Source organism: Phocoena sinus, chromosome 11 (assembly GCF_008692025.1).
Source record: "Phocoena sinus isolate mPhoSin1 chromosome 11, mPhoSin1.pri, whole genome shotgun sequence".
NCBI classification, from domain to species: Eukaryota; Metazoa; Chordata; class Mammalia; order Artiodactyla; family Phocoenidae; genus Phocoena; species Phocoena sinus.
The window spans coordinates 27310884-27325000 of NC_045773.1; the positions used below are offsets into that span (position 1 = coordinate 27310884).

At 43.6% G+C, this 14117-nt stretch overlaps 1 protein-coding gene across 2 annotated transcripts in view; it reads left to right on the plus strand.

Annotated features, from left to right (window-relative positions):
• Window positions 1-14117, plus strand: part of CADPS (calcium dependent secretion activator) — a 478794-nt gene that overhangs the window by 424273 nt on the left and 40404 nt on the right. For both annotated transcript variants that reach the window (XM_032650169.1, XM_032650170.1), the window contains one exon: window positions 7960-7992. In XM_032650169.1, coding sequence (XP_032506060.1) covers window positions 7960-7992 — 33 coding nt within the window. The remainder of the gene's footprint in view (window positions 1-7959; window positions 7993-14117) is intronic.

The window sequence follows — 14117 nt, forward strand, 5'->3', positions numbered from 1 at the left end:
TGCACTGACAGGGGTCACTTGCTTGGCTGGACTGGGGCTGAATGTCTGATAGCTTGATGTGTCTCCATGTGCCTATTTCTCCCCCATATGGGGTCTCATCCAGCTGAGCTTCTCCACGTGCCTTGGGCTTCAGATGGCATGGCAGTCTCGGCACAGCTGCACTTAGTGGCAGCTGGCTTTCAAGGGTGAAGAAGCAAAGCTGCTGGCCCTCTCCAAGATTAGGCTCAGGGCTGATATGGCGTCACCTCCATCATACTCTCTTAGTCACGGCAGTCACGGGCCAGCCCAGGCTCAAGGGGGATGGAGGAATAATAGACCCCACTTCTCAGTGGGAGTGGCATGCCCACACAGGGAGCAAAATAATAAGCTACCACATTGTGAGGTGGGCTTTGGGTCCATATTCCAATGCAGAGAACTCTGTGGAGCCCTGCTGGTCTCCAGGGATCTCTTTGTTAAGAGCTGAGGCCTGAGGATCCAAGGACAAATAGAATAGAGAGAGAATCCAGACCACAACCTGGTACAGGGCCAGCAAAGAAGAGAGGAAGTAAGATGGCCAGGCCTCTTACAGCAGGATTAGTCACAGACATCATGAAGCTTTCTAACCATGAAACAGAACCACATACCTCAGTGTGCAGATGTTTAAGGTTTAACAACCCCACCCTTTAGCAAACATAGCCCAACCTGTGCCCTGGAACCTGAACTATCAAATCAGCCCCTTCGGACGTGAAAGGAAAAGAGAATATAAAAATAATAGGCAACATTTATTAAACACGTACTATGTGCCAGGCCCTGTGCAAAGGTTTTCACATACAGTGACTCATCTGATGCTTTGCATGCACTAAATGAATTTAATACAAGTCAAATGCTTAGAATAGCGTCCTGCACGTTTTAAGCCCTTAAGAAATCTCTTTTTTCTATTGATAATCTGTACAACCACCCCATGAGGAGGGAATATTGTCATTATCTCCATTTTCCAAGAAGGAAACTGACGCTTAGAGAAGTTAATTGCCTGGCCCACAACTGGTGGCTGATCAAACCAGATGCCAGCCCAGGTATCTGACTCCTGGCCTCGAGCTCTTACCTCTGTGCCGTACTCATACTGTAGGGACACAAGAGACCCTTTAAGCTCATCTCACAGAAGCAACAAAAGCCATTTCCTTTTGAATTGATAGTGCCCGGTCACACTTTTCTTAAGTGATTCTTTAAGAGTGTCAGAGCTTGAATAACAGCTTCAAGAAAGCACTAGAAACCTTTATCCTGGGTACAGAGTAAAGGGTACCATGCTCAGAAGTTCATTCTGTCAACACACTTTTTATATTGGAGTATAGTTGATTTACAATGCTGTGTTAGTTTCAGGTGTACAGCAAAGTGATTTAGTTATACATATGCATATATCTATTCTTTTTCAGATTCTTTTCCCATATAGGCCGTAACAGAGTGTCGAGTGGAGTTCCCTGTACTCTGCAGCAGGTCCTCGTTGATTCTCTCTTTTATATATGGTAGTCAACACATTTTTATTGAGCCCCTACTATATACCAGGCAGTGGAGATAGTGAGGAGAGAAAAAGAAGTTCTTATTCCTCATAGAACCTACATTCTAGACATAAGGCTGGTGATAGGTGATAAAATTCAACTAATAAAATCATTTTACTGATGATGGTGGTACGAAGTAGCATGTTGACATACCAAACTGCCTTAACTCTCAAAAAAAAAAAAGAAAGAGGGCTTCCCTGGTGGCGCAGTGGTTGAGAGTCCGCCTGCCGATGCAGGGGACACGGGTTCGTGCCCCGGCTCGGGAAGATCCCACATGCCATGGAGCGGCTGGGCCCGTGAGCCATGGCCGCTGGGCCTGCGCGTCCGGAGCCTGTGCTCCGCAGCGGGAGAGGCCACAACAGTGAGAGGCCCGCGTACAGCAAAAAAAAAAAAAAAAAAAAAAAAAAAAGAAAGAAAAAATCCAGATCTCTAAGATCACCTGGGTTAGGGAAGTGGAGAAGGAAGCAAAATAGCCTCATGCTCCTTGCGGCAGAAATTTCACAAGCCAGACACTCAAGTAAATGTTACCGGCCCCTTGAAAGAGTGGTGTGGTCGGCAGTTTGTAGGCAAAGACAGAGGAATCAGCTCCAAGTTCTTGTGAAGTCAAACAGGCAGGGGTGGCGTCAGCTTGTGCAGAGAATAAATCATTTGCTTGGTTGGGTTTTGTCTTTTTTTTTTTTTTTTTAAGAGACCACCGGGAGAAAGGAGAGCTCAGGCAGCCACTAATGCAGTGGTATCTGTTCAGACTTCTTTTTTCTTCCATCTTTGCGTCTTACCCACCAGATTTCTGTTTGCAAAGAGGGCCTAATCCACTTTTTTTTTTCTTGTCCGTGCATTGATTTAATAGTAACAAACCCTGAGGTCCTCGTGGTCTGCACCTGGGTTGCTTTTTCCCCTAATGAAGCAAGAGAAGTGGTTTAAGCCCCCGCCGTGCTCCCTATCAAAGCTACACAGTGATTAACTCAGGTCCCCTTATTAGGACCAGGCAGAAGAAAATCCCTTAGTCATCAGCATTGTGAAAATCCTGGAATGGTGAGTGTTCAATGAAAAGATTACCTTTGGGCACCTGAAAAATAATGGAGGAGCTCAATAGAGTAACCATTAAGGCTGTCTACACACGCTAAGTCAGGTGGAGGGTCGAGGTAATTAGCTGGGACATTCAAAGCCAGAGAAACTGTGTTGGACCTTCTGCCCTGACTGAGTCGGTGCAGATAATTATTCAAATCTCTCAGACATTTTTCCTGGAGAAGCCATTTTAGGTTGTGTCTACACACACAAAGAAACAAGACTTAAATATGACTGGTTTGATAGGTTGTTTTTTTTTTTTTTTTACCGAATAATAGGGAGCTTAAGGGATGGGAGGTTCAAAGCTATAACTTATTAGCTGTGTGACTTTAAGCCAAATTGCTTCCTTTCTGTTAGCCTCAGTTTTGTCAACTGTAAAATGGGGCTATTAATAGGACCCTTTTCCAGAGGTCGTTGTGAGGATTAAATATAACATATGCAATCTTCCTAACTCATCTCCTGGCAAGTCGAAAGCACTCAAGAAATGTAACTTACAGTTATGAATTGTTGGATGGACATGACTTATTCTGGGTGTTTAGAGAGATTGTGCATTAAGACATCATCCAAGGAAGGCACTAGAAATCAAGAAACAATTGCCTTTACCTACAGTCCCTAGTGCAGTGCCCTGGACCTAAGACTCGGTCTTTGCTGCAGGCCTATGAAAACGTGAACAGGTTGCTCACTGACAGCTCATCTTCCCACCTTCACCCTTGGTCTCCATCAGACTCTTCTAGTTTGTGTCTCTTTTTCAAACCTGCCTTCCCAGAACTGGCTCTGTCTGGTCGTGGGGTGGGGGTGGGGTGTTCATGGATACTGCTAGAGAAGGGACATTCTTTGTCCCACCAGAGGGGGTGGTGAGAAAGCAGGGAGATCAGGAAGTTACAGTTCTTGTCTCTCCCTTGAGGGCAGTTGAGTCCCTGCAGAAAAAGGACGCCAGACCAGGTGTCTGGGGCAAACGCCTCTCCCGCAGCCTTCTCTCCTATGCCCCGGGACTTTGGCTTTGTACCAGAGAGAAGTAGGGATGTGCGATTGAGTATACAGAGCACCCTGGCTTGGGGAACTGCCCTCTCACTCATGCCCCGGCTTGGGCAGCCTGAGGGAGGGAGCAGAGGTCTTTGCTGCTGCCTCAGTGTTCTGGAGAGAAGTCCAGTGCATACGGTGTTCATGGAATTGGCAGGAAGTTTGCCAGACTGAAGACCAGCTCAGATGCCTCCTGGTAACCTGAGGAGATCCCAGCATCCTTTTCATGGCAAGAAATTGCCCGTGGGCTCCGCCAAGCTAAGGAGCAGAGGCTTTATCTACACCAGGAAGCCGATATTGCCAGTAAGAAGAGGTACATTTATTAGCTTTTACCATGTCCCCAGCTCTGTTCTGTACCCTTGGATGGATTACCTCATTCAATCCTCTCCATATTCCTTTGAGAAACATTGTAATTGTCCCATTTGCAGAGGAGGCTCAGAAGTTAACTCGGTCAAAGTCACCAAGCTAGAAAATGGCAAAGCCCGACTTCTAACCCTGCCAATCCTCAGCCCAACCTTTTAGCCACTTCACCAAGAAGAGTTCTTTTAAAGTTAAAAAAGAAATGAAAATTACACACAAACCCACACACTTTTGACAGCCCTTGATGGGAAAAAACGCATAATGACAAAATTTTATAAAACAGGTTGTGCTTTTAAAGAAATCTGTATTTTATTCATCAAAACAACATGTATATGTAATGGGAAATAGTCTTGCGTAGATTACAAGGTCTGTTGTTTATTTGATCTAGACATAGTGTCTGGTGTGCGCTTGGACTTTCTGACCCTTGGCAATAATTCCAAACCCTTAGTGGGTTGGGAGGATCTGGCCCTTCCTCTCTACTTAGAGTATAGCTGGCCAAAAACATGGTCAGTCCTATGGATACTTCAAAGAAACGTGATGCTTAAAAAGGTAGCACTGTTGACATTAGGCAGGAGAGGGTTCTAGGGACCAGAGTTCTGATCCTGGTTCTGCTGTCAGTTTATTCACTCTGCTATATCCCAACATGTATACTGTAAAAAAAAAAAAAAAAAAAAAAAAAAACAGAACTGATGACAGCTTTCTACCTCTTACGGAGGTGAACAACAGAGACCAGGAAGCAGCCTTACAGGTCACCTCTCGCATAAGGAAAGTCTCACATCGGAGCATCCTACATACGTCCTGCTTGAGCTCCTCCGGCAAAGAGGGTTTTTTTGGGTTTCTTTTTTCCAGCAAGGAGTTCTTGATCACCAGAGATAGCCAGTGCCTGGCTAGACTGAGATAGCTGTTCGCACCTTCTTCTGGGGCCCCGTCACGTTACTCATTCATCCTGATTCTGTGCTCTAGAACCACCGTGACGAAGTTTAACCCTTCAACATTGAAGGTTCTTGATTAAGCACGTGAAAGTTTTCATTTCGTTTGCCGTTAGCCCTTCCTCTTCCAGGCAAGATGCCTTCTCCTTTACTTTTCTTGTAGAAGACACTTCCAGACTGCCCTGTATCCTCAACATCTTTCTTCAAGTTCAATGGCCAGGACCGAAAAATGATACAATCCTCATAGGACCACAGTTTACTCTGAGCTGTTTTTCCCTGTTTTTATGGGATGGGAGAAAGATCAATAAGACTAAATGCAAGTCAGCAGTTACCAGATTTAAAAAAAGACCAACAAACTGAAGGCTAGTGCGTGTAGGAGAGGGGATGGTTTCCGTCATGACATAGAGCTTGCCTTATCTTCCCAAACTGCTTTGAAAGGAATAGACTTCGGCTGGTGTCATTTTCTGGGTTGAAACTGCATGTTGGTGGTAAGAGTGGGTGTGTTTAAAGGTTGATCATTTCAGCTGTAGCAAAACTCCTACCAACTGCCAAGCACTAAGTCTACAGAGGGAAGGAGGCAATTTGTAGCTGAGAAGAATTGTTTTGTCAGCACCTGCCCTGACCACTGATGCTTAAATTCCTCATACTTTCTACCACTGGTGAAAAGGCCAGGAGTTCAAAAGGAAAAAGTGGGGCTCGGGAGACCCTCATGTGAGTCCAGGCTTCTCTGTCTTCTGGCTCAGATCATGATGAAATAAATTCTGTGGGTTTTAGTGTTCTCAATAGTGAATAGATAAACAATTAATAGCCACCCTTTTGCAGGGTGGCTTAGAGAAGAAACAGTACGTGAAAGTGCTTTGCAAAGTGCAAAACGTCATACAAATGTTATATATTAATGTACATAGAGGAGATTTGAAAGGAAAGCCACCTTCTTGCGCAAACGAAATTCTAGAACAGGAATAAAGAGGAAAGATTTCGGGTTGAGAATCATTTAGTAAAATGTTATTTAGGCAAATTCTGGAAAGCTTTCCTCATACCCCCCCTTAATGGCCTGGAGTGGTTTCCTTCACTCACCAAGCTTTGCAAGCATCCAGCTTTATATGCAACACTGTTGGCCTTCAGACTAACTCGGGCAGTGGCTTCTCAATCTGGTCTGTTTATTCCTCAACCATCCTGAAGCCGACACTGGTCACTAGCTGCTTCTCCTTCCTTCTACAAATTTTCCCTGAGTACCCTTTCTAAGCCGGGTAACAAGTGAGTCACTGGGGAGACAGCTAGGGACAAGACATGACATTCTATGGGAGACAGACATGGCACCAAAATTACTGAATTGCAATTGGAATCCGTGCTGCAAAGGGAAAAAAGGTAGGGTTCTGAGAGATTCTGTAACTGGAGACTCTAGGAATCATCTTGGGTGCTGGCGATGATTCCAGGAGATAGAATGCATTGTCCTCTCAATAATTAACTAATTGATGTGTGTTCCGCCCTTTAAAGTTTATGAAACACTTTCCCGTACATTTTGTCACTTGATCACGCTCTCAGCCGTACAGAGTACACAGTGGTATCACCTTGTTCTAGAAATCGAGAAATCCAGGCGAAGAGACTCGATCCAGGCGAAGAGACCCAAGGTCAACTAGTTCTATCACTTACAAAACTTTTGACTCTAAATCCTGGATTCTTTCCACCCCACCCATTTGCTCACTGACTTTTTTCTTGAGATGTGACATTTTGAAAAGTGGCTTTGAGAAAATTGCAACAGGGAGAAACACTCCCCTGTGATACTTTCCTGGGAGACATGGGGGTAGAGGTAGTGACTCCCAATACTGGTCTCAGCCAGGTGGCAAGAGGCAGCCCACCTGAGATGCGAAAAGACATCCTAAGTGCTGGGTGTGCGCCGCAGTCTCGGTACTTGCCGACAAAACTGAAAACGCTCCTCTGATCCCTAATGTAGCCCCTCGGTCTTACCTGTGCTAAGTGGAACGTGTGTGACCCGAGTCAAAATGAAACGCATAGAATATCAGACATCCTCCTCAGCTTCTGTTCCTCAAACCCAGCTGTTCATTGACTTCTCACAGGACCCAGAGCCCCGCCAGATCTGCTTGTGAATCGATCCTCTCAGCCCCCATTTATTCTGTGCTTGCTGTGTCCCAGGACTCTGTGTGTATTCACCCTTGTGTCGACCTGCTGCAACAGTTACCTAATGGTATCTGCATTTTGCAGATGAGGTAACTGAGGCTCAGAGAGAAGAAGTCACTTGTCCAAGGTCACACAGCTTGTAAGTCGTAGAGCTTGGATTTGAACCCAGATCTGACTCCAAATTCCATGCTCTCAAACACTGTATGTACTCCACCACACTCCCTCCACCAGAACTGAGAATAAATGTCATACCCTCTTCCTGCACTTCCCTTCTGGGTTTTTTATTATTTAAAACCAGGAGACATAACAACAGCCTTGGGACAGTTTTGAACGGCTCTGGTACCCTCCCAACCCCCCTCCCACAGGCACCCATCTCCCTCTGGGTTAAGGGTGCCCACCCGCTACATCCCCTTCTCTAGAAGAGAGTTACTGGAAAGTGAGAACTCAAAGGTTCAATTAGGACAAACCTATAGCCAGATTATACAAAGACCCCAAGGTACAAGAAGTGACAGTGGACTTAACTGCTTTTCTAGACTGGTGAGCCCTCCACTCAATGGTCTGGGTTTAGCTACAGTCATTTTTCTCCCTTTGGAAGGGAGGGAGGAAAATGCAGATCTCCCACACCAACTACAGAATCTCAGTAAAAATGTTGCTGTCTTTTTCTCTTTCCTTCTCCCTCCCTCCCTCCCTCCCTCTCTCTCCTCTCCCTCTCTCTCTTTCTCTCCAAAGCAGTGGGTCTGGCTTGCAGGGTAAAAAAAATTAGCAAACAGATTTTATTTTTTTAGTACCTTTCTGTGTTTCCTGGTCAGCTCCGTCTGCCAGCATATTGTTTTAACTCTGATGGTGATACAGCATTGAGCTGTGAACAATTAAACATAAACACCACCCTCACTTCCATCCTCTTCTTTCCTCCTTAGGTGAAGGCAGCTTCCAAATATGTGGATGTACCTGTGAGTATTTGAAAAATGTTTTTGTGGGTGTTTTGGCTTTCGTGAGAATTTTGATGGTGCTCTTTTCATTAGTTGCCACTAAACTGTATAGTCAAAAGGAAGCGAAGAATATTTCACAGTAAAATTGTTTTGAGACGAGAAGAGGGTAGGAAACTGTAGTTTCCTTCAACAGGAAAAAGAGATCCTATTTTGAGGGTAAACCCAGTTCACTTTCATTTCCATGTTCATTGGTTTCTCTGGTATATTTCATTCTGTTATCATCCAGCTCCCTTCCCCTCCTGCCTGCACACCTTGGGAGCAGGGCCTTAGGCAGAAATTTGCACAAGGGTGCCAGTAATTTTTTAAAACAAATAAATTGGGAATTTGTTCATTTTGGGGTCAATTCTGCAATTGTTTTAAGGGAAACTTACAAAGCTGCTTATAATTAGTGCAGACCGCGTTAATGAAGGGCACTCTCCAAGTTCACAGATAAAGCACTCAAAGTTGCCCAGAATTTACATTTAAATTGAGGTTAAGTTCTACACATGAATGCTAGAGTGTGGGATTACCTGTGATAAATCAGGATACATTTATAGACAGACTTTGCCCTGCCTATTAGCAAAATAGAATTGGAGAGATTTAAATATATTCCAGTGAAGGAGAAAAGAAAATGATTCTGTTTCTCCATTTCTAACAAAAGAGGTGTGAGTCTATTATAAAATATTAAATTTAGAGAGCTTATCTCAACAGCCACCAACGGGCTTGTACTGAGGGTTTCTCATTCTGAACGTGATTAAGTACCCTCCTTGTTCAAATATTTATTTGTTAAAATTTGTTTTTTTTCTAAAAGGATTTATATTAACATTTAAATTCATTTCCCCAGGAAGCTAAGTGTGTCATGGTTTATTGGCTTATTTCTCAAAGGATGGCAAAATGGAAAATTGGAGTGAGTTTAGCATACATTTTGTTTGTTTAATGAAAGAATGTACAATCAATAATTATGCTTTGAATTTATATAATACTTCTCATTGGGGGACCTCCGACTCCTTCACCTAGATAGTCCTTATAATAGAGAAGAGAAAAAGGTCACATACCTGGAGCAAGGAGAGAAGTTAAGTGATTTATCTTCCCAAGCCCCAAAGTAGAAACTTTCAGTTCACAGGGAGCAAACTACTCAAATTCTCTGAGCTGGTTCTCCATCCTTAAAATAAAGATAATAATACCCACGTCACAGACTTGCTGTGCAGATGATATGGTCCATATCTGGGATGCTCAGCACTGTACCTGGCACTCACTAGATATTTCAGCAGCAGCAGCAAGGCCCTTGGGTTGAGGGAGGGGCGAGGGAATGCTCTGCTCTATTCCACGGGGTCGGAGGGGGGGGTGGGGGGGGCGGTGAATTTGCTGACATCCACCCTGGCCTGCACTGGGCTTCAACAGTAATAGAAATGGAAATTCTAGTCCTCAACCCGAAGATCTGGTAGCTGAAGTCTGTTTTCTCTTATACCTCAAAGCAGAGGGGAGATCTCACCAGTGAGATATAAACAGGCAACCGGGTAGGCAAAACCCAAATACTTGGGGAAAAAAATGATCTGGCTGAAATTATTGAGGAGGTCAGATTATTTGGGGTAGGTCAGAAAGTCAAGTATCGGCAATGTTCATTGGTTCAACCTACTTCCTGCCAGCCAGGCTCAGATTTATTGTAAAGATGAGGAAAAAATGGACTCTACGTCAAGGTGAAAGGGAACAAAAATCAATGAGCCAAGTGTCGGCCCTCCAGGGAGGCAGAAGAAAAGGATGCAGCATGTCCCCAAATGGGGTGCATTTCCCACCGATGATACACAATACCATAGAAACAGAAACAGCCGCCAAGCCTTACAAGGCAGCCACTGTGTGCCAGGCGCCGTTCAGAGTACTTCACGCTTAACCTTCACAACAGTCCCACTTTAAGGTGAGGATACTGTGGCACAGAGAGGTTGACTTGCTGAGGATCCCGCAGGTGATAAGAAGCAGAGCTGAGACTTAAACCATGCTCTTAAACACTACCTCATTTGCAAGATGATTTCCTTTAGTGCACGGAGAAGCATCTCTGTTTGGATAACTGAGAAGTTATTTTAGTGAGTATTAGAAAAAATACGATCGGCACATCAAATGTGCTCTCTCACCATGATTTCACCACTTAGTACAGCTTGGGACAAAGCTAAACTTTAAAATTAAGTTCGTTAAAGTATTTTTTGTAACAGACGGTGTTATAATAAGTTTTAACAAATAAACAGTTTTCTAGAAAATGATCGTACAATATACACAGGTACTACCTGTACATTGTTCACATAGAGTAAATAGTCATCGTCTACGTCTCAGAACAACCCTATGGATGAAGGGAGTAATATGATCTTCCTGTGTCACAGCTGAGGAAACTGAGGCGCAGGGAGGTTAAGTGGCTGTCAAGGTCACCTGTCGAGTAAATGGGAGCGTGAAGACTCACGTGCTCGCAGTCTGATACATAGAGCCTGCTAGCACTGGCTCCCAAAAGTCAGTTGCGTACATTTCTCTCCAACTCTGCCTTCAGTGAGGGCACTTTGGTAGCTCAGACTCAGCCATGGAGGGCGTATTTACACCACAGAAACTGGCGAGCACTACAGATCAAGGTTTGCTGTTTTGTTTCATTGTTTTTGTTTTGAAGAGTCAGTTGACCAGCTCACCAGCAAATATCACCTATTAAATCAGTGGTCCCCAAACCAGAATGTGCAAGGGTTTTTTGGTTTGTTTTTGTGGGGGGTTTTTTTAATAGAGATTCCCAGCCCCTTGCCTCCAGAGATTCTGATTCAGTCGTTCTGGGGGTAAAGCCTGGAAATCTCTTTCTAGAACAGCTCTCCACCTGATTCTGATAGATGGTGCACGCTTGGGAACCAGTGATTCCGGACCTTGGTGTTGTATATTGGAAACATCTGGGGAGGTTTTACGAGGAGTAGCCTGAGGTTGCTTGCCAACTTAAAGTAGAATCTCTGGGTATGGGGTCTAGACATCAGTTTTGTTTGTGTGTTTGGTTCTTGTTATTTAGGCATCAGGTTTTTTCTTTAAAGCTTCCCACATCCTTCTCATTTGCAGCCAGGTTTAAGAACCATTGGATGAAATCACCTTTCAAGTTTCTTCTAGCTCTGAAGACTGAGTTGACCTCTGTTGCCCTGTGAGGTTTTTAGCACACGGTTTATTGGTTTAGTTCCTTGTGGGGACTAGTATTTAGTTACCTCAGAGGTTTGTCTCTTAATTCTCGACACTAAGAGAGAGAAGCGCTGTTACCGGGTCATTCAAAACATTGCATAATCCCCAAAGCATATCTCTTTGTCTTAGATGGAGTGTTCGACCCTTCAGTTCAGAGCAGATTTGCATTCCTAATTAGGGCTTGCTTAAGATGCTGAAAATTTGAATTTGTTTTCCTCCAGCTCAGCAATATCCTGGGAGGAGCAAGCTACAGTTAAAATGTCCTGTTTCTTCCAAGCCACCAAGTGGCTTCTTCACAAACAATGTCTTCCACACATGGATGGAGTTAACTAGACAGACATTTATATAGTCGTTGTTTGTTTAATTATTTTCTAACGTCTACGTCCTATGCCATCAGTCTGTCCAAGCCGCACTTAAAATAAACAGTGGAATTGTGAGAGATTAAACACCGTCACCTGAAGTCTTTCCCGTGGTGACTAGATAGCCATGTGGTATAAAGCTTCATTTACCTAATAGCATCAGTTGTTTAGTCAAGAATATTTTCCATCTACAGCTACAAGTTAGCTTGTTGGTCGGTGGACAGTTTTTATTTTAACCATTTTGGTTGAAAACTTGCTTAGAATGCATTGCACAGCCTTCCCTGCCTTTTTCGATAGGGAACTGACAGTCCTTGAACGTTTTCCCTGTGATCAAGGATCACCATTGTGACTGTGTCTTTCCCCAGTGGTCCCGCTCCCCTGAGGACCTCTCAAGGTATAGGGGCGTCTGCCCTTCATAGCCCCAAACCTCAGGGGATACTGAATATACATGTCTGGTGCTCCAGTTCGGCAGCCTTCTCCCTCAAGCTCAGGGTATCTCAAAAAGTGAGAGCTTTAATCAACACACCTGTTTCAGATAAGTCCCCTCATCCCCCTTCCTGGTCCCCCAAAGGATGGAAAACAGACCTGTTAGAACTGGACGTAAAGCTGGTTAAAATGGAAGATGGTTGTGAGTGGGGAACCAGGGGACTCTGAGAAAACACATTTCCACGCAGAGACTTTGTCATTTTTATTTTGACGTTGGTTTCTCTGAAGCCCTTTCTTTCTTCTTGGTTCCAAAGTAGGTTCCAAAGGTAGGTAAGGTCATGAAGTGATAAGTCGTGTGGGGGAGGAAAGAATCATAGTGGCTCATGTTTGTGTAGCAATTTATGACCTTTGAGGCATTTTAACTTCCATTATTTTAGCTGACGATCACAACAATCCTTGAAGGTAAGTAGGGGAGCTATTATTAATCCCATTTTACAGGTGGTATAACCAAGGCCCGGAGAAATTGAAATGATTTTCACAGGCTTCAATGTGTGGGGGATCCAATAAAAACCCATGTAGTGTGACTGAGGAGTCTAAAAAAGGAGGTGGGACAGGGGCTTATTCATTCATGATTTTGTTCATTTGGCAAATATTTACTGAGCACCTACTATGTGCCAGTCCTCATTTATATGCTGAGGACACAGTAGAAAATAGAGCAAATATAGTCCCTGTATTCATGGAGCTTATGTGCTAGTGGGAGAAGACAATAAACAAATAAATATATAATACATTGTCAGGTATTGGTGAGTGCTATGAAGAAAAAAGAGTCAAAAGATAGATTCACCTGGGTGAGCTGAACCGCACTGATGTTTTTTCCAAGGTTTTTAAAACATAAATGAAATGTCCCTTTGAGGACAGTAATTTAGTGAAAAGAGAAGGAGTGGTGAAAATAACCATTATTGTAGATCACTGTTGTGGTTACAAACAGGTCTGCTGAATTTGGCTTTGAATCTCAGCTCTAAGATGGCTGCATGTGTCCAGGAAAGGGTTATATCTGCCACAAGCATCACCAGGGAAGAAATGGAAACAATAATAATGTTTCTCAAGTGCCCCAAGTAGGGGTCCCCATTCCCACTGAGAACGCCCTGTGATGTGTGGCTGCTGAAGGGAGAGGAGAAGAGAGGTGCCAGTTTAGAACAGATAGCGATCACTTGCATCTCATTGGAGAACCTCTGTTGTTTCGTATCATAAAACTGCAACAATTATAGGACCATCACACAACCTGAAAATTGCTTGAAAGTGTAACAGTTGACTACTGTGGCTTTGAGTTGTCCTCATTGTTTTTCAAATTAATACCTTGTCATTGTTTCAGCAGGTGTTAAGAAATGTTACTAGCATCCCAGGGGCCAAGCATTGGCCCTTTGCTTGATAATTGTTTGCTTTGTATCAGGAAAAAAAAAAAAAATACAGTCCTACTGTTTCCAAACCTTCCTCATTTTCACCCTGGAAATTACACAGAAGTGTTAACTAACTTCAATTTGCAGTGCCTGACAGTCACGTCTTGTAGAGAAACGATACTTTGTGATCTAAGGTAAACCACAGTAATGAAAACTAATCTTTTTAGTTATCAGCAAACATACATACCCACTGTGGAAATTTAAGGGGTTTGTGGCAGCTCTCCTAATGACCCATATTACAGTGTTTTAATAGGTTTCTTCTGAGATAACTTTGATTGCAACAGCTCAAGCAGTGTGCATTCTTAGTTTCTTTTTTTTTCCTTACAATAAATCGTTTTGTAACTACTGGATGAACCACCTGCTTACCTTTCCAGAAAATCTAATTTATTTTAAAAATCAAATCCTTCCCCCTCTCCATCTTTTTTGAATCATTGGACTCCAAGGCTGTACCTTGGACTCTAAGGGAAGCAAAGACCACTGGTTAATGTCTCCTGTGAGTAAACTGATAAGGAAATACTTACCACATACTCAGGTTAAACTACCCCCCGAAAATATGACTTGCATAGGAAGGGATAGAGATTTAAATACAATTTCTTGACTTGGCACTTCCTCAATTTTTTAAAGAGGGGATCGGGGAAGGCTGTCACTCTTCTAATATTATATTAAGGACAGACAGTGGAAG